Source organism: Aspergillus aculeatinus (assembly GCF_003184765.1).
Source record: "Aspergillus aculeatinus CBS 121060 unplaced genomic scaffold BO66scaffold_2, whole genome shotgun sequence".
Classification (NCBI taxonomy): domain Eukaryota; kingdom Fungi; phylum Ascomycota; class Eurotiomycetes; order Eurotiales; family Aspergillaceae; genus Aspergillus; species Aspergillus aculeatinus.
The window spans coordinates 554375-576422 of record NW_020291471.1 but is presented as its reverse complement, the minus strand read 5'-3'; the positions used below and the strand labels follow the sequence as shown (position 1 = coordinate 576422).

Here is a 22048-nt window from a genome sequence, read left to right as displayed (position 1 = left end):
TGACCACCTAAGATGCAAAGGAGTTTTTCTTAGCCAGTAATGCAGTCGGGGGTGGGTGCCAAGTTGTTGACCCCCAGATCGTGGCATGACAGCCAATCGTGAAATCAGGACCTCGATGGACGAGTAGAAGTCAGGCTGCTGAGGTTCTGGTAGACGCACTAGTAGTTACATACTAGCTGATAAGCAAGATCAAGGATCGGCAATTTAGTGCTGGAGCTGTGGAGAGGGAGTGACCGGGGTGAGGGGGCTAGAGTTGTTGGTGGGTTGGTGGGTTGGTGGGTTGGTGGGAGGATGAGGAGGGAAAAGCAAGCAGCTGGGAGAGTTAACCGAAGATGGCGATCCTTGACGGGCAGGCACACTGGCGGGCATTCCCCACGTTGTTGGGGATCACGCCATCTCCGCCTTCACCTTTGTTTTGACCTTTTCCCCAAGTTCTTGGGATAATCTTGGCCGCAAGCAGAGCTCATGATAAGAGACCAGACTAGATTGCCGTCTCGTATATCGCCAGATTGCCCCCATTCCATCCACAACGCTCTGCCCTGTTTCCCGCAAAAGACCGTGCAATGATTTCCTCGACGCTGCAGCATGTGAAAGGCCAGCCAAGCGGTCATCCCAGTTCTTGCAATTCTTACGGTGTGGGACATACCTTGAGTACCAGAAGTCGGCAAACTGACAAGAGAAACCAAGACCTCCAAGTCAGAGATCTAGAAGCCTCTGAGCTCGGCTCTCGCCAGAGTGTACTTGCGCGAAGCCGAGCGGCCTGTGCGGGGACTAGCCGGGGTAATGTGAAGCTATCGCGACGCCAATTACGTACTCCTGCTCAGCTACGCCAGAGTTTTGTTTTCTCGGCACCGCAGATACATCATACACACGATGTCTTGTTGGTATGATGGACTGCTGTGAAGGAAGAGGGGAAATAGAGGGAGTCCGAAAGGACTACAAGCACAAGCGATGCTGATGAACCGACGATTCCCACCGTTGGCTCGCTTGCAATGGTTGCTATTTCCGCCCACTTGGAGCAAGAGATCACACCCCACAGGGATCATTTACTAAGGGAGATGATTCTACGGAGTTAATGGCAATAGCCGATCGACATACGCCGACGCCTGCGTGCAGCACCGCCGTTAGTGCGACCGGTCCGTACGTGAGATATATGAGGATATATCTAGTGAGTCGACTAGCTCCATAGCTTCGATCTATCCTGACAGGCATTATAAGTTTAATGAGCATTTAGAAGAAGAAGGTAGAAGCGGTACTGCAACGCGCGATTCTCGACACCTCCTTTCGGCGTCAGATCAGAACTATGCAACGCCTCAAAATAGGACAATTCCTGCTTGACTAGTTAACTAAATACCCCCTGCGCCTCTACGCCCCATCTAACGCAACAGCATTACACCTAAAAACAGCTAAAGCTCAACGAGGCCAGTCTTACAAAGTTCACACTATATCCACACAATAACCATACCCGTAACCTATTTATACACGTCCAACCCAGAAACAAAACCCCTTCCAGAACAAGTAACAGTCCCTCATTCCTTCAGCGGATCATGACCCCAGTTCTTCAGCGACCGATAGCTCTTACTATCCGTGTCCTGCTTCGCGGTCTCCTCCTGGGCCAGATGCCGCTTGCAGTATGACACCACCTTCCGCATATGATCGATGTCCTCATCCGAGTACTTGGAGGCATCCTTGGACGGGTTGCTTTCGAGGATATCCACGATTTTGCGACCACTATCAAATGCGGGAAAAGACACACTCAAGCTCAGCATACATGCGACATTACACGCAGGGCTACAAGGATGATCCCTGACGCAAAAAGAAAATAAAATGAAGGGTGCGGCTTACCTCTCATGCCCGATCGTCTCGCCTGACTCACTGTTCTTGCTCCAGCCGGAGGATTGGGACTGTTCCTCTTGGAGCCAATCGCGGAGCTCGTTGGGGGTCATGTTGACCAGCTCGTTGAATTCGCTGGGGTTTTGGTTTTTCCCTGATCAGCGCTACTTTCATTGGAGTAGCTAGTGGACATGTTGGTTTTGATGCTTACTCGATAACTGTGTCCTTGCTTTTAACCATTTTGAAGTTGGTTTATTGGGATTGGTTTTGTGTGCTTGGGGACCAGAAGTGTGGTTGAATTACCAGCTGTTTTGTACCTTCGGCTGGGTGGGCGTGACGTCACCCTTTTCCTCGAACAAACACCGGCGTCATCGTGTGTAGTGCATCTGAGCTGGCTGCAAACGCGGTCGGTTCCGAGATTCTATCAGAGGTTTCTGCGGAGAATTACTCACCAAGTCAGGTAGAGTTTGATCGACCTCGAGTCTGGTTGGACTTTCGTGGTTCGGGGCAACTCGGTTACCGAGCGAACCATTTCTAGGTAGCCTCGAAGGCAGATAATGCAGCATAACATGAATACGCTGTGCGCTATAAAGTCCCTCATGTTGAATTGCGAGTATGCCTACAAATCCACTCATCCTCCAACAATTCTCTCGCTGAGCTATGCCGAGCAGGGTCCCACTGCAACATCTTCCGCATCAAGCGCAAGAAATCGGCCTTTTCCTGCCCTTCAAGGGTCGTTTCCCTCTGCTCAAGCGAGATTGGTTCTTGCAATGGAATACCAGCACAGAATTCACCTGTAATGCCAGACGGGGTGAGCAAACATAGAACGTTTCACGGTGGAGATTACCTTACCTTCATCGGAGAAGAACTTGTGCTTTAGTCTGCCTCGAGCAAGCAGACTGGGTGGAGGAGGTCCAAGCAGGCGAATGATCTCTGCGAGATGGGCCCTACTTCGATACGTCTGATATTCTGGGTCGTATCCGGTGAACAGGGATCCGCCTTCAAACACATTCCAGATCTGTGAGAGAAGAGAGAACGTCAGAAAGCTCGCACGCAGCCAGGATCATCAGCGTCATTCGCCTACCATGCAACCAACATTCCAGATGTCAACACTGTACGTCCAGGGGGCCTTGAGAATCACTTCCGGTGCCCGATAGATATCAGGCTGAATATCCTCTAGGTGCTCCATATCACCAGGCACAGCTGAGCCAAAGTCACAAAGGACCGGGGCACCCCATTCCCCAGGCAACCCCAGCTCCCGGGACATGTAGATAGTTCTGCCATCGAGTTCTTTCCTTGGACTAGGGGTTTCAAGCTCTTCTTGAACAAGACCACGAAAGACAGATTCATCCCCAACCCCGAACATGATATTGTCGGCCTTGATATCTGATAGACTTGAGGTATTAGTACAGTGATGAGACAGTTCAAGGCTCCGGAGGAACGTATACCAGTATGTATGATCTGGCACTCGGTATGCAGATAATCTAGCGCTAAGAATAGGCGCTTAAGGATGAATGCGAGGACAGGCACAGGCAGCTTCCGCACCGGATTCCGGTACAAGAAGGCCAAGACATTCTCCCATAAAGGAGGATGTACAAGGCAACGATGCTTATCGTGGGGTCCATTGATATCAAACGAGTCAAGTAGTGGCCTGACAGCGCCACGACCTGGGTGCTTTTTTGAACCCCTTTCTATACGCCGGTACATGTTAAGCTCATCATCCAGATGCTGCCCAATCGATGCAGCTGTGATGTAGATTTTGAGGGTCACGCAGCGATGGTAGCTGATGTTTAGCTCATCGACGGGTTATTTTGAAAGTTCCGGATCTATAAGTAGCATGGAGTGCTCACTTCATGTCCCGCGCAAGCCACACAGTCGAGCTGGTCCCGAATCCGAGTTTTCCCACAATCTGATATTGGTTTTTGAGAACTTCACCTACCCGAGTCGGATAGTAGTGTGATGCAGCATAGTCAGGTATAGTCTCCTCTTCGACTTTCTGACTGGACGGGATAGGAACGAAGTTCGCGTTGGAGAAATCAAGGGGCTTCCATGTCGGTCTAAGCCGGGGTAACGAGCGTATCAATGACCTCAGCATCATATATATCTTAACCAATCTGCTGTTTCGAAATTCGTGTCAGAGCTGTGTCTCATGATGTGGGCGATCAAACCTGCATCAATCAGGGTGACGGGATGGTGCAAGAAAGGGAGCTGGATAAGGTGACAAGGATCGCCTGTCACGTGAGACAGCTTCGCCAAACAGTGATCTAGACTGTCTTGATGGTTACTTCCTTCATAACAGACATGAATTCAGATATCACGAATGTGCAGGCATCGCTGTTGCACAATTCATGATGGAAAAACAAGATCCACAACAATCTATAGAAGCGTCTGACCGGGGGCAGCCTGTTTCCTTCCGAAGATCACATGTTTTCAGAGGCCCAGTGCACTTCACGAAGGGATTCTACAAGAACTTCTCAGTTACTGAGCTTCCTGGTCGAAGGCTCGCTACCACCGGGTACTCAGAGTGGCTATCTCGCGCTCTAAACCATCCTAGCCCAAGCATGGATTGGCCGGCAAACAGATACCAGGCAGTCGGTCTACCGAAAGCCGCCAAGGGCAATTCCGCACCGCTGAATCTGCTTGTAAACGAGCTCCTTGGCGAGGTAATCTTGGGTGGCATCAATAATCGTATCAAGCTCATCAGCACCATCGAGACCTATCTCCGCCAGTCCGTTTGGCACATCGAAGCGAAATAGGCGGCTTGCATCATCCAGCTCGGTATGCTCCCTGATGAACTTATTCATGTCCCTTTCCGTATCGACATAGTCCTTGGGCATCGTCTTTATCAAGCCGAACATCGACTTATTGAGCCGTTTGATCGACGGTACGCCGGTTCCAATCGATATCAGACATTGGATCTGGCTGTCCAACGATCCTGAAGGCCAGATTCCTCTGGCTTCTATCCAGACCTCCCGCACCGGGTTATTCGCTTCGGTGGTACTGTTGTAGAACTGTCGTCCGCTGGGCCCGATCGGAACGGGGTCGAACAGTGGTGGTGTGGACATACTCGCTTTCCCTGCTTGCCACACCTTCGCGGTCTTGAACAGCTCGTTGGAGCAATATTTGCTGGGGTAGCTCGTCAAGGGGGCAGAGTTTCGTTTGGATCCGTCGTCTGTAACGCAGGCAAAGCTTCGTCGGGTCAGTCTTGCCAACTTGAAGAGAATGATAAATTCGACAGCATGCTTACACTCTGCACGAAGTATCAATGTCCCTCAGAAGCACATCGTCCTCATACCCAAGCTCGTGAAGAATTGCTTTCATCGCCGATTCCACCCTTCGTCCATCGTATTTCGACTGCCTGCACAGGTTGCTTGTGAAAGGGATATGTCTTTTGCGCGCGAAGACAAATTTCAGGAGTCGACGGTAGGCATTGATACACTGGTCAATGTCCATCTTCAGGCGACCTAGCATTATCGCGATCAATCTATAGTAGTTCAGCTGGCGACCGATGCTGCTGTGCAGTTATTGCGCAAGATCAGCTTACCCGCCCGAGCCCGAACCTCCGATGAGATCAAAATAGTCGCATGGCCGCGGCGTATTCTCGCCATCAATAGATTCCATGATGTGTTTGAGAATGTAAAGTGAAGAGAGGCTCCTAACTCCCCCGCCATCAAGGCTGAGGAGACTGATATTGCGCTCCACCATCGATACAATCAGTGTTTGTGTTGACTATAGATGTAAAGTCAATTCGAATGCTGTTCCAGATTCTCGATGTCACACATTTCAGGAGCTTGAACGTCTAAATACGAAAAGAAGGTGCATTAAAGATTTTCGGTCAGATGAACCGCCTCATGACCCCGCGACGATGACGCAAAGTTGTTCATCCCACGAAGCACTATCGGGGCTGTGATTAATGCAGCCAGTGGCAGGGGAGCTTCTGGGGACAGCATTTCCGACCCGGTGGGATGATCGACACTGTCAATGCGGGCTGGTGGCAGATGTTCATCGAATGGCATTGACGCCTCGTGCCTCGGGAATGTCAATTGGCGATGCCCAAGCCACAGACACGGACTGTCATCGTTAACTCTGATTAGATGAGCTTCTTCGTGTTGGAGGCTCCTGTGTCGCGCTTGGAGTTGAAAATCATAGGCTGCCATGGCCGCCACGTAGGGACGCTTAGCGCCATCAAGCCCGAGGTCGGAAATTCCAAATATCATTGGGTCTCGGATGTTAAATATCCTTCTGCCTGAACTTACTCGATGCTATCCACAGCTCTGTGTGGGAGCGCATCATTCGTCTTGTATGATCTCGTGTCGCATTTAGGCTTGAAGGCTCGAAATTCACATTCCTTCCGCCTTGTAGCATATTCAAGATCCAGCATTAGCATGAGACTCATCAGCCCTGAAGCACCAGGCTCTGCGTTATGTGTGATAAGTGAGGGGCCTTCTTTTCGCTTGTTGTGGTGGGAGTGATGGTCTTCGCTGCGTCTTTTGCGATAGCTTCGACTGGCTTCCTGTCAACTATACCAGGACTGTCAGCACATGACTCTTATCAAAGAGATCAGGACTATCTTCAGATACAACATCAATAGACACTGATCGAAAATGGACGTATCGGGTCAAAGCTTCAGACAGCGAAGGGGAGGCGGAGAGAGAGAAGAGAGAAGAGAGAAGAGCTCGGAGAGCCTCCGACAGGCGGGGTATTTCGATCCTCTCCACCCTCACCTTCACACTCTATAGAAACTACCCCACGATCTCGATCCAAGCTTTACTTTACTTCTACCAACATCCTACACCTATAAACCATCTTCCAAGCACCCAAGATGGTCCTCGCCAAGCCCGAAAACAAGACTGTTCTCAAATCCTTCGACCTAACCGGCAAAGTCGCCGCCATCACAGGTACAACAGTATCTCCATCCCAACCATCCAGCTCTCTCTCACCAACCAAACAACAGGCGGCGCCCGGGGCATCGGCCTAGAAGTCTCGACAGCCCTAGCAGAAGCAGGAGCCGACGTGAGCCGCCTCCACCCCCTTCCCAACCCAGCACCATCCCGCCCCCTAACAATCTCATCCCCCAAACAGATCGCAATAATCTACAACAGCTCCTCCCCGGAAACCGCGACGACCCTCGCATCGACCCTGGCCTCCGCCCACAACATCAAGGCCAGCGCCTACCGTGCCGACGTCTCCGACCAAGCCTCCATCGCCGCCACCATCCAACAGATCGCCACCGACTTCTCGCGGCTCGACATCATCGTGGTGAACTCGGGGATCGTCTCCAACGTCCCGGCGGAGGAGTACACGCCCGCGCAATGGCACGAGATCATGAAGGTCAACCTCGACGGCGCCTTCTGGACCGCCCAGGCCGCCGCGCGGATCTTCAGGGCCCAGGGCCATGGGAATGTCATCTTCACGGCGTCGGTCAGCGCGACGCTGGTTAATGTGCCGCAGAGGCAGGCTGCTGTATGTTCTTCCTTCCCCAGAGTCTTCCTGTGATGAGATCGGAGTGAGCTGGACCAGAGTGAGCCGTGCAAGGAGCCAATCGAAGGGCTGCGCTGATGAATATGTCTTCGTTGGGACCGGTCTAGTATAATGCTTCGAAAGCGGGCGTCGTGCAAATGGCCAAATGCCTGGCCGTCGAGTGGGTGGATTTCTGTCGTGTGAATTGCATCTCGCCCGGGTTCATCGAGACGGATATCTTGGACATCCATCCGCAGGAGTGGCGGGAGAAGTGGTTTGGTATGATTCCGGCGCAGCGGATGGCCGACGCTTATGAGTTGAAGGGGGTAAGCTCTTTTGCCCTTTTTGGATGCGTCTTGTAAAACTTTGAAGCAAATGCGGATGCTGACAGGATTCGTTGGGGTTGGTTAGGCGTATGTGTTCTGCGCGTCGGATGCGTCGAGTTATATGACTGGGGCGAATCTTGTGATTGATGGAGGGTATACGCTTCCATGATGCATCCAACGGAGCCGGAAGAGAGTCGAGGATGGATGTATGGCTCAGGTATTATACTATCTCATCATCTTCTTTCTTTTGGTTTTCTCTTGGCCATGAAATTAAGGTAAGAGGATGCAGCAACTCTAGTCTAGCTATACAAATATACGTATACATGGATATCATAACAGTCCGACACCGAATCTCGTCTACACCAATCTGAGACACCTCGTGATATAGTCCCGCATCAAGCACATACATAGTCCGAAGTTCCAGGTGTATTCTCAATTCTCAATTCCCTACCGACCATCAAAAGTCTCATTGCTTGTTGACACCGCTCGTCGTCCCCAGCCACTGAAGAGCCCGCCCCCATTGGCAGGCTCTGCGGGTGCTTTGGATAAAGGTATACCCAGACTAGATGATGACCGGCCCAGGAATGAGAGTCGAGCTTCTGTGTTTTGACCATTTCGCAAAACCACCTTGCGCAGTGCGTCGAGCGCTCCCTTGACCTCTTCGAGTTCCTGGCGTGCCACTGCCTCGGCCGTCTTTGCATTCACCAGTTCCAAAAGCAATGCTTCTTCCGCGGCCGGCTTGTTGTTTTCCATCGCCAGGACTGATTGCAGCCCCAAGCTGCTCGACCGCTTGTTGAATGTTGTGCTCTTGTGGCTCTTCTGCGAATTCGTGCGTACCAGTTTGAGTTCTCGCAGACCCGTACTCGTATATCCTTCGCTTGTGTCGCTCGTGGGAGATCCATATGATTCCGGCGGAGTATCCGAATTGCGGGTCTTGACAGTCCGCAGCTCGCGCACCATGCGTTCCAGACGCTGTCGCTCCCGATAGCTATCTTGGATGCGGCCACGGGCTTCGCGGAGCTGCTCCCGCAATGACGAATTGTCTTTGTCAATCTCGTCAATACGCCGGGTCAGGCCTGAGCACCGACTGGCCTCCGTAGCATGCATCTCCTTCCATCGCTTGAGGTCATCACGAAGTTGTTGCTTGGTCTGATCCATCGGAACATGCTTGGCAGATTCTACCGTGGCGAAGCGTGCGTCTGCCTTATGGACCAGGTCCATTGGAGGCTCATCGCTGGTTTGTTTGATGTACTGCAGCATTGACTTGGCCAGCGCTTGGTCTTCCTCGCGTTCCTCTCGCTCTTGCTGCAGCTCACGTGTGAGATCCGCATGTTGGCGCTGGAGATCGCTCAGAGCCATCAAGAGATCCTCGATCTGTGTATGGAGATCACGATCTTTGTGTTGCGACATTGCAGATTTTGCGCGCGGCTTCGGTGCGTCCGTCGATAGCTCTGTCGGTGCTGTGCTGGCATCGGATGTCGATTCGACCGAGTTAAGTGTGGATGTCATGCTTTGTTTAGACGCCGATCGCCGGATAGCCGCGCTAGCGGCGTTAGGGTTGAGATTAACCGACTTGGTGGAGTTGTGGGAAGAGCCCGCCCAGAGCCGCCCCAGGAACCGTGAGGCCGTTGCTTGCATCTGGGGAAAAGAGATACCGGTCGGCACACCCTGTGATTGATTGTAGCTGGCTTCTAAGGCTTGGAGACTTTCTTTCGTAACGAGCGACGTGAGTGAGACGAAGTCGTTAACGAATTCATCTGCATGGCAAGCGTAACTGTATATCATTAGTTGAAACTCTCAAGTATTCATGACAATTCACATACGTATCCCAGAGACTTCTAGACAACAGAAGCTGCATGACGTCCTCAAACTCGGCGCAAGCCATTATCTTCTTTTCGTTCCGCGTCATGAGTGACAGAGCCACACGCATCAAGGTCTCGCAAGCTCCCTCGAGAAAGATCACATCGTAAATGCGAAGAAGCATTGGAAGAGGGCATGCGACAGCGAAAAATGATAAGAACCACTGCGACACATAGACAGGCTCCACGTTGAGCGCCTCCAAGTGTGCAAACAATCCCGGTCGTAACCGAGACAAGAGGTTCTGGAACTGATACACTCGAAGATGAAGGCCCGAGAGGTCTGGGAGGTAGCAAGTCCGCAAGTCATAATGATCCATTAACCTGGAGCCATTAGTATTGAAGCTAGGTTTCCGTGTGGTGGAAGTACTTACCGCACAAGCACGCAGAATGCTTCTGCATCCGTCATGTGCATAAGCAAGGGACCAACGACAAAGCCTAGTCCTTGGCAGTAGCCGATCTTCGTGTCGTAGAGACTGAAACATTTCAAAACCCGACCGAGCATCTGCTGTCCTTCACCATTAGGGTCACGAAACATCTCCACATTGGGGAAGCTACGCCCTATATCCTTGCCGATCAACCCTTCATACGGACTTGTTTCGCCACAGAGCCTCTGATATTCTGATAACAAGGTCGAGTCTCGAGCACCAGCCAAGCTGGGCCACACGACGCCGCGGAGCGGGGGAGGAACACCGCTTCTAATCTTGTTCGAGGTCAAGGTTGGTAGGCGCTGGGCTGTCTGTGGATAGTCCGCAACCAAGGCTGCCCAGAATTCCAACTCAGTCATAGGCGGAGGAGGTAGTTGCGAGTATCGGAGGGACGATCGGGGGTCCTCATCGATCAGGCGCTTGATCTGATGCAGGGACTGAGATCGAGACGGTCTTTGCGACACTTGCTGTGCATGAGTCTTCTTTGGTAGACCCGATTTGGGATTGGTCGCCAGCGCATTGTTCTCCTGTTCAAGACGTGCTAAAAGCAGAGCGGTTGACTGGCCCATGTCAGTCTGTGAGTGACTCCCACAGCGCATTCTGGAAGACATACCTCGTCTGATCCTTCACAACGGGGCTCCTGCTCTTCCGTCTTCTCCAATTCCTCCCAATCCACCGCATCTTGTCGATCATGTTCCCCACTACTGCGGCGGGACCGAGTCGAGCTGGCATCATCGCGGTATGCAACTGGCTGTAACTCGAATGTTTGTGGGTCTTGAATCGGTGTGGTTCTTGCGTCAGTCTCTTTGTCGCTTGAGTTCCCGCTTGTCGGAGTAATTATGTCGATCGGTGTGGGAGGAATATTCAGTGTCCGCCAGTCGGGTTGTGTGTCTTCTGAATTGGAAGTCAATGGTACGGTGACCATTGAGTCGGTGTCATGCGACACAGTGTTTGTCGAGTCCGAATGGACGTGCGATGGAGTGTTATCGGAGCTTTCTGAGGCCATTATGATTGTTCAAATTGCGATGGTGGATGTTGTTCAGGCAGTCCGCTGGCACATTCCTCGAAAAGATCTAGCCGTCAGGGGTGCTGATAGGGCGAGGGGGGTTGTTGATGAGCGCGACAAGAACGGTGGGGTTAATTCGAGAGCGAGACGCGATAAGGAAGATGAGCAGTCGGGAGAGGGGCCGTCAATGGCGACAGCATATCTTGCGTGGGTCGAATTGGCGCTTCTGCTCCGTCAGTAGAGGTGATCACCGCCTGTGCTCGTCGTTTGGGTGATCTGAACGGGGGGTCAGATAAATGATGGGAAAGGGAAGGCCAGAGGGGGGGAGGAAAGAAGAAGAGAAAGGGAGACGGCGTTATTTTGGGGGGTGAGAAGAGAGGAGGGGAGGTTTCAGGGTCGAGAATTGGGGAATCAAGTGAGCAAGAGAGTGAGTCGCGATGAAATGGTTTAGTGTTAGTGTCGGCCACTAGCAACGCTGACACTCTTGCCTCCTCTCCTCTTCTCCCCTCCCCCCCTCCTCCCTCTTCTAGTCTACCATTTGCTCAGGGGCCGCCGTCGGTTTTTGAGGGCATCCACCGAGCCTCGCCCCGTCGATCGCTTGCCAATAATCATCCCTATCGCCAACAAACAGCTAGACAACGAATTACTCCGGTTGCTTGCTCGGTTACCTCCGTTCTACAGTGTCTCCGGACTACTGTGTATGCACAAATTGTCTAGATGTCGCGAAAGATGGGAATCTGATGTCTGATATCTGTCCGCATTGTGAACCATGGAAATTGCCTGATCTAACCCGGAACTCCGTTCTTTGTTCGACCGGACACTAGTTAGCTATGAACAATTTTCGCCTGATTAATTATTATTATCTTGTATGACGCTCTTCCAGGTTTCCACCATCCTAGCCCGTTCTGAGTTTACCACCAATTTATTCGGCAGCCAGTCGATCCAATTTCCAAGACCCGTTCGACTGCAGACTTACTCAGTATCATCACCTGAGCGATCGATCCACTATGGGTTCGCTAGCACTGCAGATGACGGGCAGAAAGAGGGAACAGGGGACGCATAGACACCGATGATTCGATAAGAGGGCCCAATCCAACATCAAACACTCGACTGCGACATCGACTGCAGCAGGTTGGCTACTTATTCTCCAAGGATTTCCGTACCTATGTAGTTAGTATGTTGGTGTGCATTCCACATGATGCTGACGGAAAGGACTGGAAGAAACTGCCCCTGAATGTAATTTTCAAACATGGCCTGACGCGTTTCAAGTGCCCGAGCGAATATAACATCGCACTTTGGTTGGAGGATTGCTGGAAGCTGAGTGGTATAATTGGCCTTGGCGGCCTTGCTCTAAGGCTGGTTACAGTACGTTACTGCCGAGCTCTTGTCAGGGTCCGAAACGTCCACGGATTCTAGAAGGCCTGCGGGTGATGATTCGGGCCAGAACCAAGAAGAGTATGGTGGCAAGACCAAGCAAGCTTAGTGTCACGACTCACAAAATGCTGTGTCTGTTAATAGACTATTCAAGGTCCACTCTGCAATGCTGTAATTTGGACTGTATGATGGCTAGTCAAGTGAAGTCACTGCACATCGTAGAAAAGCAATGACTCAAGACATCGACTGAAGCAAAGGTCAACACAAATTTTGGCCGCGGGAGCCACTCAGCATGGTACCCGCGAGATAACGAGTTCTTGTTCATCAACATGTCAAGAATCCACCAGAACCATGTAAATCCCCAGATTCCAGGTATCACTATAGAACTTATCTCACATATAAGTGAGCATATACTAAGGTAGAGTTGATTGAATTCAGCAAGGGGATAGTCTGCTGGAACGATTGTTTATGTGTATGTATGTAGTAGCGGGTGGTGGTTGTCTAGGGAGACTCACTGCAGCCCCGAGCTGCCAGCTGTAGTTCAAGGAAAACCAACCTTTAAGAAGAGAAAGAGATCGAATCTCGCGTGGCACTCTTCAATAGATAATAACAATACAAAGCATGATGCCACTCCCGAATCCTCGCTTTGTGCTAAGAATAACCAACGGTCAAAAGTCAATGACGAGTTTGTTTCCCCTCCCCCGCGCCTGAGCCAATGGTCCTTGCATGTTTTGGTCGTACCTTCCGCTTTAGGCCCGAGTGTTTGGGATTTACTCTTTCGGGTGAGAACTGCGCCACTCGCGGGGCGGACCAACCTTGATCCGCGCCGGTCGCTGTTCAGTTTCTTTGAATCGCCGCTCAGTCGCAACAGCGCGTCAACAAAGAACGACGGCAAAACAACTAAACACGGCCGACAACAAAGGTAACCAGCCGGGGGACAGGTTACATCTTCATAAAACACCCGACTATCCCCTCTTGTATATCAGATAGCCTCCACCGGCGAGGTAGATTTCACACTAACTAATCTTCGTTTCTCCTGTCTTGTCACTCTTTGCCCTCCTTTCCCCTCGTTCACTCTTTTACACGCGCCCCGAGCGTACTCAACCCACAATGGACGATTCCATGGTGGAGTCCGTCTTCGAGGACGATGGATCCGACTTCGCCCCCGAACCCGCTCCTGTATGCTGCAATCTGTCCCAAGTCTTTCATTCGACAAATACTAATCGTTGCGTGAACGGTACAGAAACCCAAAGCCAAGGCGGCGCCCAAAAAAGCGGCAGCTTCAAAGGCAGCGCCCAAGAAACTAACCCAAACCAAGTTGACGGCAAAGTCTGCATCCAAAGCAGCACCCAAGAAGCGGACCAAGCCCGACAGCGACGATGAAATGGACGACGCCGACCCCCTTTCCGACATCGACTCTATCATGTCTCACACCCCTCCTAAGAAGGCCAAGAAGGCTCCGGCCGCTTCGAAGAAGGGAGGTAGCAAGCCGCTTGCCGACGTTGAGAACGAGTCATTTGGAAAGGCTGACTCTGCTGGTGATGATGTTGCTATGGACGCATCCGAAAAGTTCCAGAGGGTAAGACTTGACAATGTCTACTGGAGGGGAAGCAGCGCAGCTGATATTTGGTTTTCTAGCTTGATCCGCGCGAGCATATCCTCAAACGTCCGGATACATACGTCGGATCCGTTGAACGCACAGAACAGATGATGTGGGTTTATAACTCGGAAACGGATGGTATGGAATTCCGCGAGGTCTCGTTTGTTCCAGGTCTCTATAAGATCTTCGATGAAATTGTCGTCAACGCCGCCGACAACAAACAAAATGACCAAAGCATGGATGAGATTCGCGTGACGGTCAACCGGGAAGCCGGCGAGATTAGCGTGTGGAACAACGGCAACGGTATTCCCATCGAATGGCACAAAACCGAGGATATGTACATTCCGCAGCTCATCTTCGGTAACCTCTTGACCTCGTCTAATTACAACGACGAGCAACAGAAGGTCACGGGTGGTCGAAACGGTTATGGTGCTAAGCTCTGTAACGTGTTCTCCACCGAGTTCGTACTGGAAACACAGGACTCACGCCAAAAGAAGAGGTATAAGCAGATCTGGACTAACAACATGTTGAATTGTGGAAAGCCTAAAATCACCGATGCGAAGGGAGAAGACTACACCAAGGTCACATTCAAGCCTGACTTCGCCAAGTTCGGAATGACGGGCATTGACGATGATTTCGAAGCGCTTGTCAAACGTCGTGTTTATGACTTGGCTGGAACAGCGAAGGTGGCCGTTAAGCTGAACGGTACCCGCGTTCCCGTACGGAACTTCAAGAAGTACATGGAAATGTACACCAAGGCTATTAGGAGGGAGCGCGGCGAGGAGGGCGCGGGAGCCAAAGATGAAATCATCACCTGCAGCCCGGACCCTCGATGGGAGGTCGGTTTTGCGGTCTCTGATGGCTCCTTCCAGCAGGTGTCCTTTGTCAACTCCATCGCAACTACCCAAGGAGGTACACACGTGAACTACATCGCGGATCAAATTTGTAGTAAGCTCGCCGAGACTGTCAAGAAGAAGAACAAGAATGGCGCCACGCTGAAGCCAGCCCAAATCCGCAACCACATCTTCATCTTCGTCAACGCCCTGATTGTCAACCCGGCGTTCACCTCTCAGACCAAAGAACAACTCACGACCAAAACATCCCAATTCGGTAGCAAATGCGTTCTCGATGACGACTTTTACAAAAAGGTTCTGAAGACAGAGGTGATGAACAACATCTTGCATTTTGCCCAGCAAAAGGCCGATCAGATGTTGAAGAAGACGGACGGTGGCCGGCGCAGCCGCATGAACAACCCCAAACTGACGGATGCCAACAAGGCTGGTACTAAGGACGGTCATCACTGCACCCTGATCTTGACTGAGGGTGAATCAGCCAAAGGTCTGGCCGTGGCTGGACGATCAGTTGTCGGCCCTGACCTGTTCGGTGTGTTCCCGCTTCGAGGAAAGCTGCTCAACGTGCGTGATGCGTCTTTTGATCAGATCTCGAAGAATGCAGAAATCCAGAACATCAAGAACTTCATTGGTCTTCAACACAAGAAGGAATACACGGACACCCGCGGTCTTCGCTATGGTCACTTGATGATCATGACGGATCAGGATCACGACGGTAGTCACATCAAGGGGTTGCTCATCAACTTCCTTCAAGCCCAATTCCCCAGTTTGCTGAAGATTCCTGAGTTCTTGATCGAGTTCATTACTCCCATTGTCAAGGTGTGGAAGGGTGATCCCAAGAATCCCACCAAGCAACGGTCCTTCTTCACCATGCCAGAATATGAGGTGTGGAAGGAGGAGCACAAACACGAACGCGGCTGGGAGCACAAGTACTACAAGGGTCTGGGTACCAGCACCACTGAAGATGCCCAGGTCTACTTCCGTGATCTCGATCGTCACTTGAAGGAATTCCACACACTGCAGGATAATGAGGCTGGGCTGATCGAACTCGCCTTTTCTAAGAAGAAGGCGGATGAGCGAAAGGAATGGCTTCGTCAATTCAAGCCTGGAACGTTCCTCGACCACTCCGTGTCCAAGATCACATACACCGACTTCATCAACAAAGAGCTTATCTTGTTCAGTATGGCGGATAACGTCCGGTCTATTCCTTCAGTTGTTGATGGTCTTAAGCCTGGTCAGCGCAAGGTCTTGTACACTTGCTTCCGTCGCAACTTGAAGAAGGACATGAAGGTTGTCGAGCTTGCTGGTCACGTTTCGGGTATGACCGCGTACCATCACGGTGATGTTTCACTGCAACAGACCATTGTCGGTCTAGCGCAGACTTTCGTTGGTTCCAACAACTTGAATGTCTTGGAGCCTAGCGGTAACTTCGGTAGTCGTCTTCAGGGTGGATCCGACTGTGCTAGCGCGCGTTATATCTACACTCGACTCTCTCCGTTTGCTCGTCGTGTCTTCCACCAAGCGGACGAACCTCTTCTGACCTACAACGTGGATGACGGAGCTACGATTGAGCCGGAGACCTACGTACCCGTTGTTCCCATGATTCTCATCAACGGTGCTGATGGTATCGGCACAGGTTGGAGTTCTTCTATTCCCAACTACAACCCAGAGGATATTGTGGACAACCTGAAACGAATGATGGACGGTGAACCCACCAAGCCTATGCAACCTTGGTTCCGAGGCTTCACCGGTGAAGTTACCGACATTGGCGGCGATCGGTTCAAGTTTAGTGGTGTCATCAAGGAGACTGGGGAGAAGGAAGTCGAGATTACCGAGCTTCCTATCCGTACCTGGACCCAGGACTTCAAGGACAAGCTTGAAGACATCATCAAGGCTGAGAAGACGCCCTCTTTCATCAAGGACTACAAAGACTACAATACTCACACCAAGGTTCATTTCGTCATCCAGCTGGACGAAAAGAACATGAAGACTGCATTGTCCGAAGGATTGGAGGAGAAGTTTAAGCTTACAAAGACTATCGCCACCACCAACCTGGTCGCTTTCGATCCCGAAGGGCGGATCACGAAGTATGCTACAGTCGATGACATCCTTAAGGAGTTCTATGCGCTCCGTCTGAAGTTCTACGAGAGACGCAAGCAACACCAGCTCTCAGAACTGCAGAAAGACTTGGACAAGCTCAGCAACCAGGCGCGCTTCGTTCAGATGATTATTGACGGGGATCTGGTCGTTTCAAAGAAGAAGAAGGCCGTCCTTGTTCTTGAATTGAAAGACAAGGGTTTTAAGCCGTTCCCCAAGGTCGCTCAAGCCGTCAAGGCAGGCGAGACTGAGCCAGCTCTCGAGGATGAGGAGGAGGAGTCGGCCAACGAAAAGGAGGACACCAACAACCTCTCCAATGTCTACGACTACTTGCTGGGTATGGCTATCTGGTCCTTGACGCAGGAGCGCGTGGAGAAGCTCCGCAAACAAATTGGCGACAAGGAGATGGAGGTCGACGCCTTGATTAAGCTGTCCAAGGAAGACATCTGGAGACAGGACCTGGATGACTTCATCAATGAGTGGCGATTCCAGCTGGATGACGAAGCCCGTCGCGAGCGCAAGGTCATGCAGATGGGTCGTCGTGCCTCCTCCAAGTTGATGACTGCTGCTCGTGGACCTGTCGGTCGGAAGCGTAAGGCCGCCCTGGATGAGGATCCCGATGATGAAGACTTTGCTGCGCCGAAGCCCAAGAAGGCTGCTGCGAAGAAGGCTGCACCGAAGGGGACACTGCACAATTTCCTAAGCAAGTCTCCTACCAAGCCCGCTGCGAAGCCGATCGACGCCGACTCCGACGACGATTTCCTGGAAGTGCTTCCTAAGAAGAGCCGAGGTGGATCGTCGAAACTCGAACTTGTCCAGAAAGAAGAACCAGTGTCGGGTGATTCAGACATTGAGATCTTGCCCAAGAAGAGCCGAGCTACTTCCAAGGCCTCTACTAGGGTGAAGTCTGAGGACCCTGAAAGCTCCGAAGTCAAAGAAGCCCCCAAGCGTGGACGGAAGCCCAAGTCGAAGCCTGCAGACGATGACGACCTCGATGACGATGCCTTCCTCGAAATCGCCAAAGCACAGGCCTCTGAGGCTGCCAAGCCCTCCCCCAAACCTGCGCGGGCGGCTCGCAAGGCAACTAAGTATGCCCTGAGTGATTCGGACAGTGACAACGGAGATGACTTGTTGGGAGACGTGAGCAAGATGGTGAAGGGAATTGGTGGCACCGCGGGCGGGTCTACGTCGAATTCTCTCGAGCTCTTCTCAGAGCAGTCTGGGCCTGGCAGCCGCTCGGGACTGCAGACCAGCACCAAGCCATCCAAGGCCTCTCCTGACTTCGATGCGGACGAGACCGACTACAGCAAGTTGGTGCTCCAGGGCTCTCCCCGGCGGTCCCTTCAGGTGAAGTCCAAGGAACTGGCTACTCTGTTGGATGATAGCGATGAGGATGAGCCTGTGAAGCCAGCGGTCACTAAGGCGAAGCCGGCCGCCAAGGGTAAGGCTGCTGCTTCAACTGCTGCTAAACCGGCCGCCAAGACGCGTGGTCGCCCGAAGAAGGATGCCACCACCAAGACTGCAGCTGCAGCACCTACAAAGCAGACCACCCTGTCTCCAGCTGCGAAGGCCTATGCTTCGAAGCAGGCGAAGACCAGCGCCACGGCGAAGAAGAAGCAGCTGGCGGATGATCTGTCCGACGATGACATCGATGCCATGGCCAATGACATTTTGGATTCGCCGGCGGCTCCCGTCAGTCGGCCTTCGCGACGCACGGCCACCACGAAGAAGAAGACCTATGTGATTGACGATGATGATGATAGCGATGATATTGGTGGAGGGGGCAATGACTCGGGAGATGACTTTGAAGACAGCGAGTGAGTGGGTGAGTGATGGAATTGATGGAAATTTAGAAGGGATCTTTCGATGCTGAGCGTCCATGGGAAGCCCTGGCCCCGTCATTTGTTCATTGTGTTTCTTTCCTTCTTTTCTTCATTGCAGGATCTATATTCTTTGTCTATTAATAGGATATGTTCATAAATTGCAAAGGGAGAGATGTCCTGCGGGCGTTTTTGTTTATGATGGGGGGAAATCTTGAGTTGGAAGCAATGAAAGCAGACTTGCAAATTGCCAAGTGCCAATATTCCAAGCACTACGTAGTGGGACCTTAAGGCTGCCACTGCACTCACTGCAAGCACGAACCTGAAGGAGTTCTCGAATTCTCTTCTCGTCCGAGTAAGTTCAGGCGCCGACCGACCGGACTTCAGGCCGATCTCCGGCAGACCCACTGAGCTAGTGTGGCCTCAGGCGTCATCGTCTTGTTTCTTCGCCTTCCGGTGACCCGCGGATCGTCTCAAATTCCCAAATCCTCCCAAATCCCTCACTTCTAACAGGCGGACTATACTGCCCCTCCCGGATAGTCCAAGGAGTTAGGACTTAGTTCCCTTCTCTGGCCATCGAAGAAGTGGATCTGGTGGGTCGGAAGGATGTGAGGTCGGCGTTCATCCGGTCTCGAGCCACCTTTTGCTCTCACTTTCCCATTAATCAGCATTGTTGCCTTTAACTGTGTCCATGTCGTCAAGGTTTGTCACTCCCTCTCTCTTTCCAATCCGTCTGGCCATTCCGCTTTTTGGTGCTTCTATCCCACCCGCAACAGTTGCGTCTGTTTCACTGACTCTCTCATGCAGGCCTATCTTCAATATCGACGCATCGGCCACGCCGTGCGCAGGCAGCTCGAAGAAGAGTATCCGGGCTTTTCCCGAGCAGAAAAGACCGATGATTTAACCGGCGGCGATGTCACGAGCAACGACACCCAGCGGCACCCACCGTACAGTCAATTGCCTGGCGTGCAGCTGAAGGAGATTGTCGACGACGATGGAACCACCTCCTCCATTCTCCTCGTCGAATGGGAACACGACCATGACCCCATCAATCCACGCAACTACAGCCTCGCCGCGCGGATCTCGGCGACCCTGCTCGTGACTGCGCTGGCGTTCGCTGTGGGATGTGCGTCGTCAATTGAGTCAGGGGTCATGCCTCAAAACGCCGCTGCGTTCCATGTCAGTGATGTCGTTGCCTCTCTGGCAACGGGCATGTACCTGCTTGGGTTCGCCGCTGGCTCCATGGTGTCTGGTCCTCTGTCCGAGGTCGTTGGCCGCAATGCCGTGTACACGGGGTCTCTCACCCTGTTCATGATTTTCATCATGGCCTCTGGGTTGGCGCCGAATATCGGGGCGCAGATCGTGTTTCGGTTTCTGGCTGGCGTGTTCGGCTGTCCTCCGTTGACTTGCGCCGGAGGGACCATCGCTGATCTGTGGAATCCGTTGGAAAAGACACTCACCTTCCCTCTCTATGCGATCTTGTCGTTTGGCGGGCCTGTGCTCGGTCCGGTGGTTGCCTCGTACATGGGCGAGGGCACGCTCTCCTGGCGGTGGACCAACTGGATCATCCTGATTCTCTCCGGGTTCATCTTTGCATTAATCCTTCTGTTGCAGCCGGAAACGTATGGCCCCATGCTACTCAAATGGAAGGCGCGTCATCTCCGGAACCTCACGGGCGATCCGCGCTACAAGTCCTCCATGGATCTCCAGAAGACCGCGCTCCTGTCCAGAATCAGCAACGCATGCATCCGACAATTCAGTCTCACCATCCACGAGCCCATCATTCTGTTGATTTCCCTCTACATGACCGTGATCTACATCGTGCTGTTCACCTTCTTCGACGGCTACACCTACATCTTCTCCGACATCCACGGCCTCTCACAGGGCCTCACCAACATCGTCTGGGTCGCGATGTACGTGGGGATCTGCCTCGCGGGTTTATTTGTGCCACTGATCTACCGCTGGACGAAGCGAGAGTTCAAACAAGCCGCTCTTGCGCCTTCGTCATCCTCATCATCTGACAACGACGAACCCATCGACCCCAACCCGAACAACCCGCACGAGCAGCAGCAACAGCAACAGCCCCAACCCATCCCTGATGAAAAGCCTCACCACCACCACGCCCCGCGCCCCGAGAACCGGCTCTGGTTCGCCATGATTGGCAGCCCGTTCATTCCCGTCAGCCTGTTCTGGATGGGGTGGACCTCGTACTCCAGCGTGTCGGTGTGGTCGCCGATCGTGGCCTCGGCCGTGTTCGGCTTCGGCACCATCACGGTCTTCATCTCGTCGTACATGTACGTCATCGACGCGTACGACATCTACGCCGCGTCGGCGCTGGGCTTCATGACCGTCTCGCGCTACTGCGCCGCCGGCGGGATGACGGTGGTGGGCGTGCCGTTCTACCAGAACATGGGGGTGCATTGGACGCTGACGATCCTGGGGGCGATCAGTGCGCTGATGGTCCCCGTGCCGTATGGGTTTTACCGGTGGGGGGTCAAGATCCGTGGGTGGAGTCGGTTTGCGGTTTAGGTTACATTAAAAGGGTGTGGAGGTTTTGTTGAGAGGAGAAGCTGCATTGGTGCAGTAATCTGGGGGCGTGGATGGTTGGGGATTGGTGGGTTTGGTCGGGTATGGTTGGCTGAGGGGCGGTCCTCGATCTGCGTTTGCTTCTTCCTGGGCCTTTTCCATGCCTCTGGAGGCATGAGGTCCTTCGCGCCGCTTCTTGTCGCCTGCGCCTGGCTCGTTCGCTGCGCGGTCCTTTTGGGGCAGAGGTGGTTTGACTTTGGAGGATACATCGAAAGTGATATATCGGTTAGATACTTAGATTGATAGATCGGTACAGTACACATCTGGATAGATGGCATAATGTAATTAGAAGGGATTCGAATATAGACAGATCGAATACAGTGATCATGGACATGGTAAGATGTTAGGTCTGACTTCTTAAGAAAGTCGAAGGGACCAGCGAGAACCAACTAATTTCTAAGCACATGAACAGCACGAAGCACTAATCCCCCCCCCCAAATCCCAACAGACCAAAAACAACCCCCCCCAAAGGACGACCAACCCCGCAGCGTCACAAGGCAACTAAATTTCAAGTTCTGTCCTATTTCTGTCAACCTCATCCGACAACAAACAAACACAAGCCCAGAAGGGACGATCATCCGCGCAAGTTACCAAAATCTAGGTTTGGCCAAATCCGAGTTGGACCGAGACAAGCTTGTTCGACCGTAGACAGGGTGGCAAAATCAGTTGCTCTACAGGTGTTGGACTTACTGCTGTAGACAGCGGAGCTACGTACCAATGGGGGGCTTTTATAGTGGGTTGGGGAGCCTGGGTTCGGGAAGGGAAGGACGCCCGGGGTGGAGGGAGAGGATTCCGGTGGATCTTGGCATGG

At 52.4% G+C, this 22048-nt stretch overlaps 7 protein-coding genes across 7 annotated transcripts; 3 read left to right on the top strand and 4 right to left on the bottom strand.

Moving 5' to 3' along the window:
• Nucleotides 1–1379: 1379 nt before the first annotated feature.
• BO66DRAFT_68723 (DUF3140 domain-containing protein) lies at nt 1380–2376 on the bottom strand. The gene is made up of 4 exons (XM_025653498.1): nt 2286–2376; nt 2045–2228; nt 1846–1968; nt 1380–1731 (listed from the first exon to the last, which is right to left on the bottom strand). The coding sequence occupies exons 2-4, from the start codon at nt 2071–2073 to the stop codon at nt 1530–1532; spliced, it is 354 nt and encodes a 117-aa protein (XP_025508707.1). The 5' UTR covers nt 2074–2228; nt 2286–2376; the 3' UTR covers nt 1380–1529.
• Nucleotides 2377–2430: 54 nt separating this feature from the next.
• BO66DRAFT_311826 (kinase-like protein) lies at nt 2431–3928 on the bottom strand (the record flags this gene model as incomplete). Its single annotated transcript, XM_025643338.1, has 5 exons — nt 2431–2627; nt 2686–2851; nt 2918–3219; nt 3282–3616; nt 3684–3928. The coding sequence occupies 5 exons, from the start codon at nt 3926–3928 to the stop codon at nt 2431–2433; spliced, it is 1245 nt and encodes a 414-aa protein (XP_025508706.1).
• A 57-nt stretch (nt 3929–3985) lies between these two features.
• Nucleotides 3986–5642, bottom strand: BO66DRAFT_68681 (uncharacterized protein). The gene is made up of 3 exons (XM_025653497.1): nt 5378–5642; nt 5081–5317; nt 3986–5022 (listed from the first exon to the last, which is right to left on the bottom strand). The coding sequence occupies exons 1-3, from the start codon at nt 5536–5538 to the stop codon at nt 4431–4433; spliced, it is 990 nt and encodes a 329-aa protein (XP_025508705.1). The 5' UTR covers nt 5539–5642; the 3' UTR covers nt 3986–4430.
• Nucleotides 5643–6655: 1013 nt separating this feature from the next.
• BO66DRAFT_312155 (SDR family oxidoreductase) lies at nt 6656–7788 on the top strand (the record flags this gene model as incomplete). The annotated part of the gene is made up of 5 exons (XM_025643351.1): nt 6656–6731; nt 6788–6846; nt 6916–7296; nt 7422–7619; nt 7705–7788. 5 exons carry the CDS (start codon nt 6656–6658, stop codon nt 7786–7788), a joined length of 798 nt encoding a protein of 265 aa, XP_025508704.1.
• Nucleotides 7789–8066: 278 nt separating this feature from the next.
• BO66DRAFT_312251 (putative GTPase activating protein (Evi5)) lies at nt 8067–10909 on the bottom strand (the record flags this gene model as incomplete). The annotated part of the gene is made up of 4 exons (XM_025643355.1): nt 8067–9393; nt 9443–9799; nt 9850–10463; nt 10517–10909. The coding sequence occupies 4 exons, from the start codon at nt 10907–10909 to the stop codon at nt 8067–8069; spliced, it is 2691 nt and encodes an 896-aa protein (XP_025508703.1).
• Nucleotides 10910–13162: 2253 nt separating this feature from the next.
• On the top strand, nt 13163–18891 carry BO66DRAFT_339664 (DNA topoisomerase 2). Its single transcript, XM_025644380.1, has 3 exons — nt 13163–13462; nt 13527–13862; nt 13922–18891. Exons 1-3 carry the CDS (start codon nt 13394–13396, stop codon nt 18650–18652), a joined length of 5136 nt encoding a protein of 1711 aa, XP_025508702.1. The 5' UTR covers nt 13163–13393; the 3' UTR covers nt 18653–18891.
• Nucleotides 18892–19452: 561 nt separating this feature from the next.
• On the top strand, nt 19453–21180 carry BO66DRAFT_311646 (MFS transporter; the record flags this gene model as incomplete). The annotated part of the gene is made up of 2 exons (XM_025643332.1): nt 19453–20595; nt 20719–21180. The coding sequence occupies 2 exons, from the start codon at nt 19453–19455 to the stop codon at nt 21178–21180; spliced, it is 1605 nt and encodes a 534-aa protein (XP_025508701.1).
• Between the last annotated feature and the right edge of the window lie 868 nt (nt 21181–22048).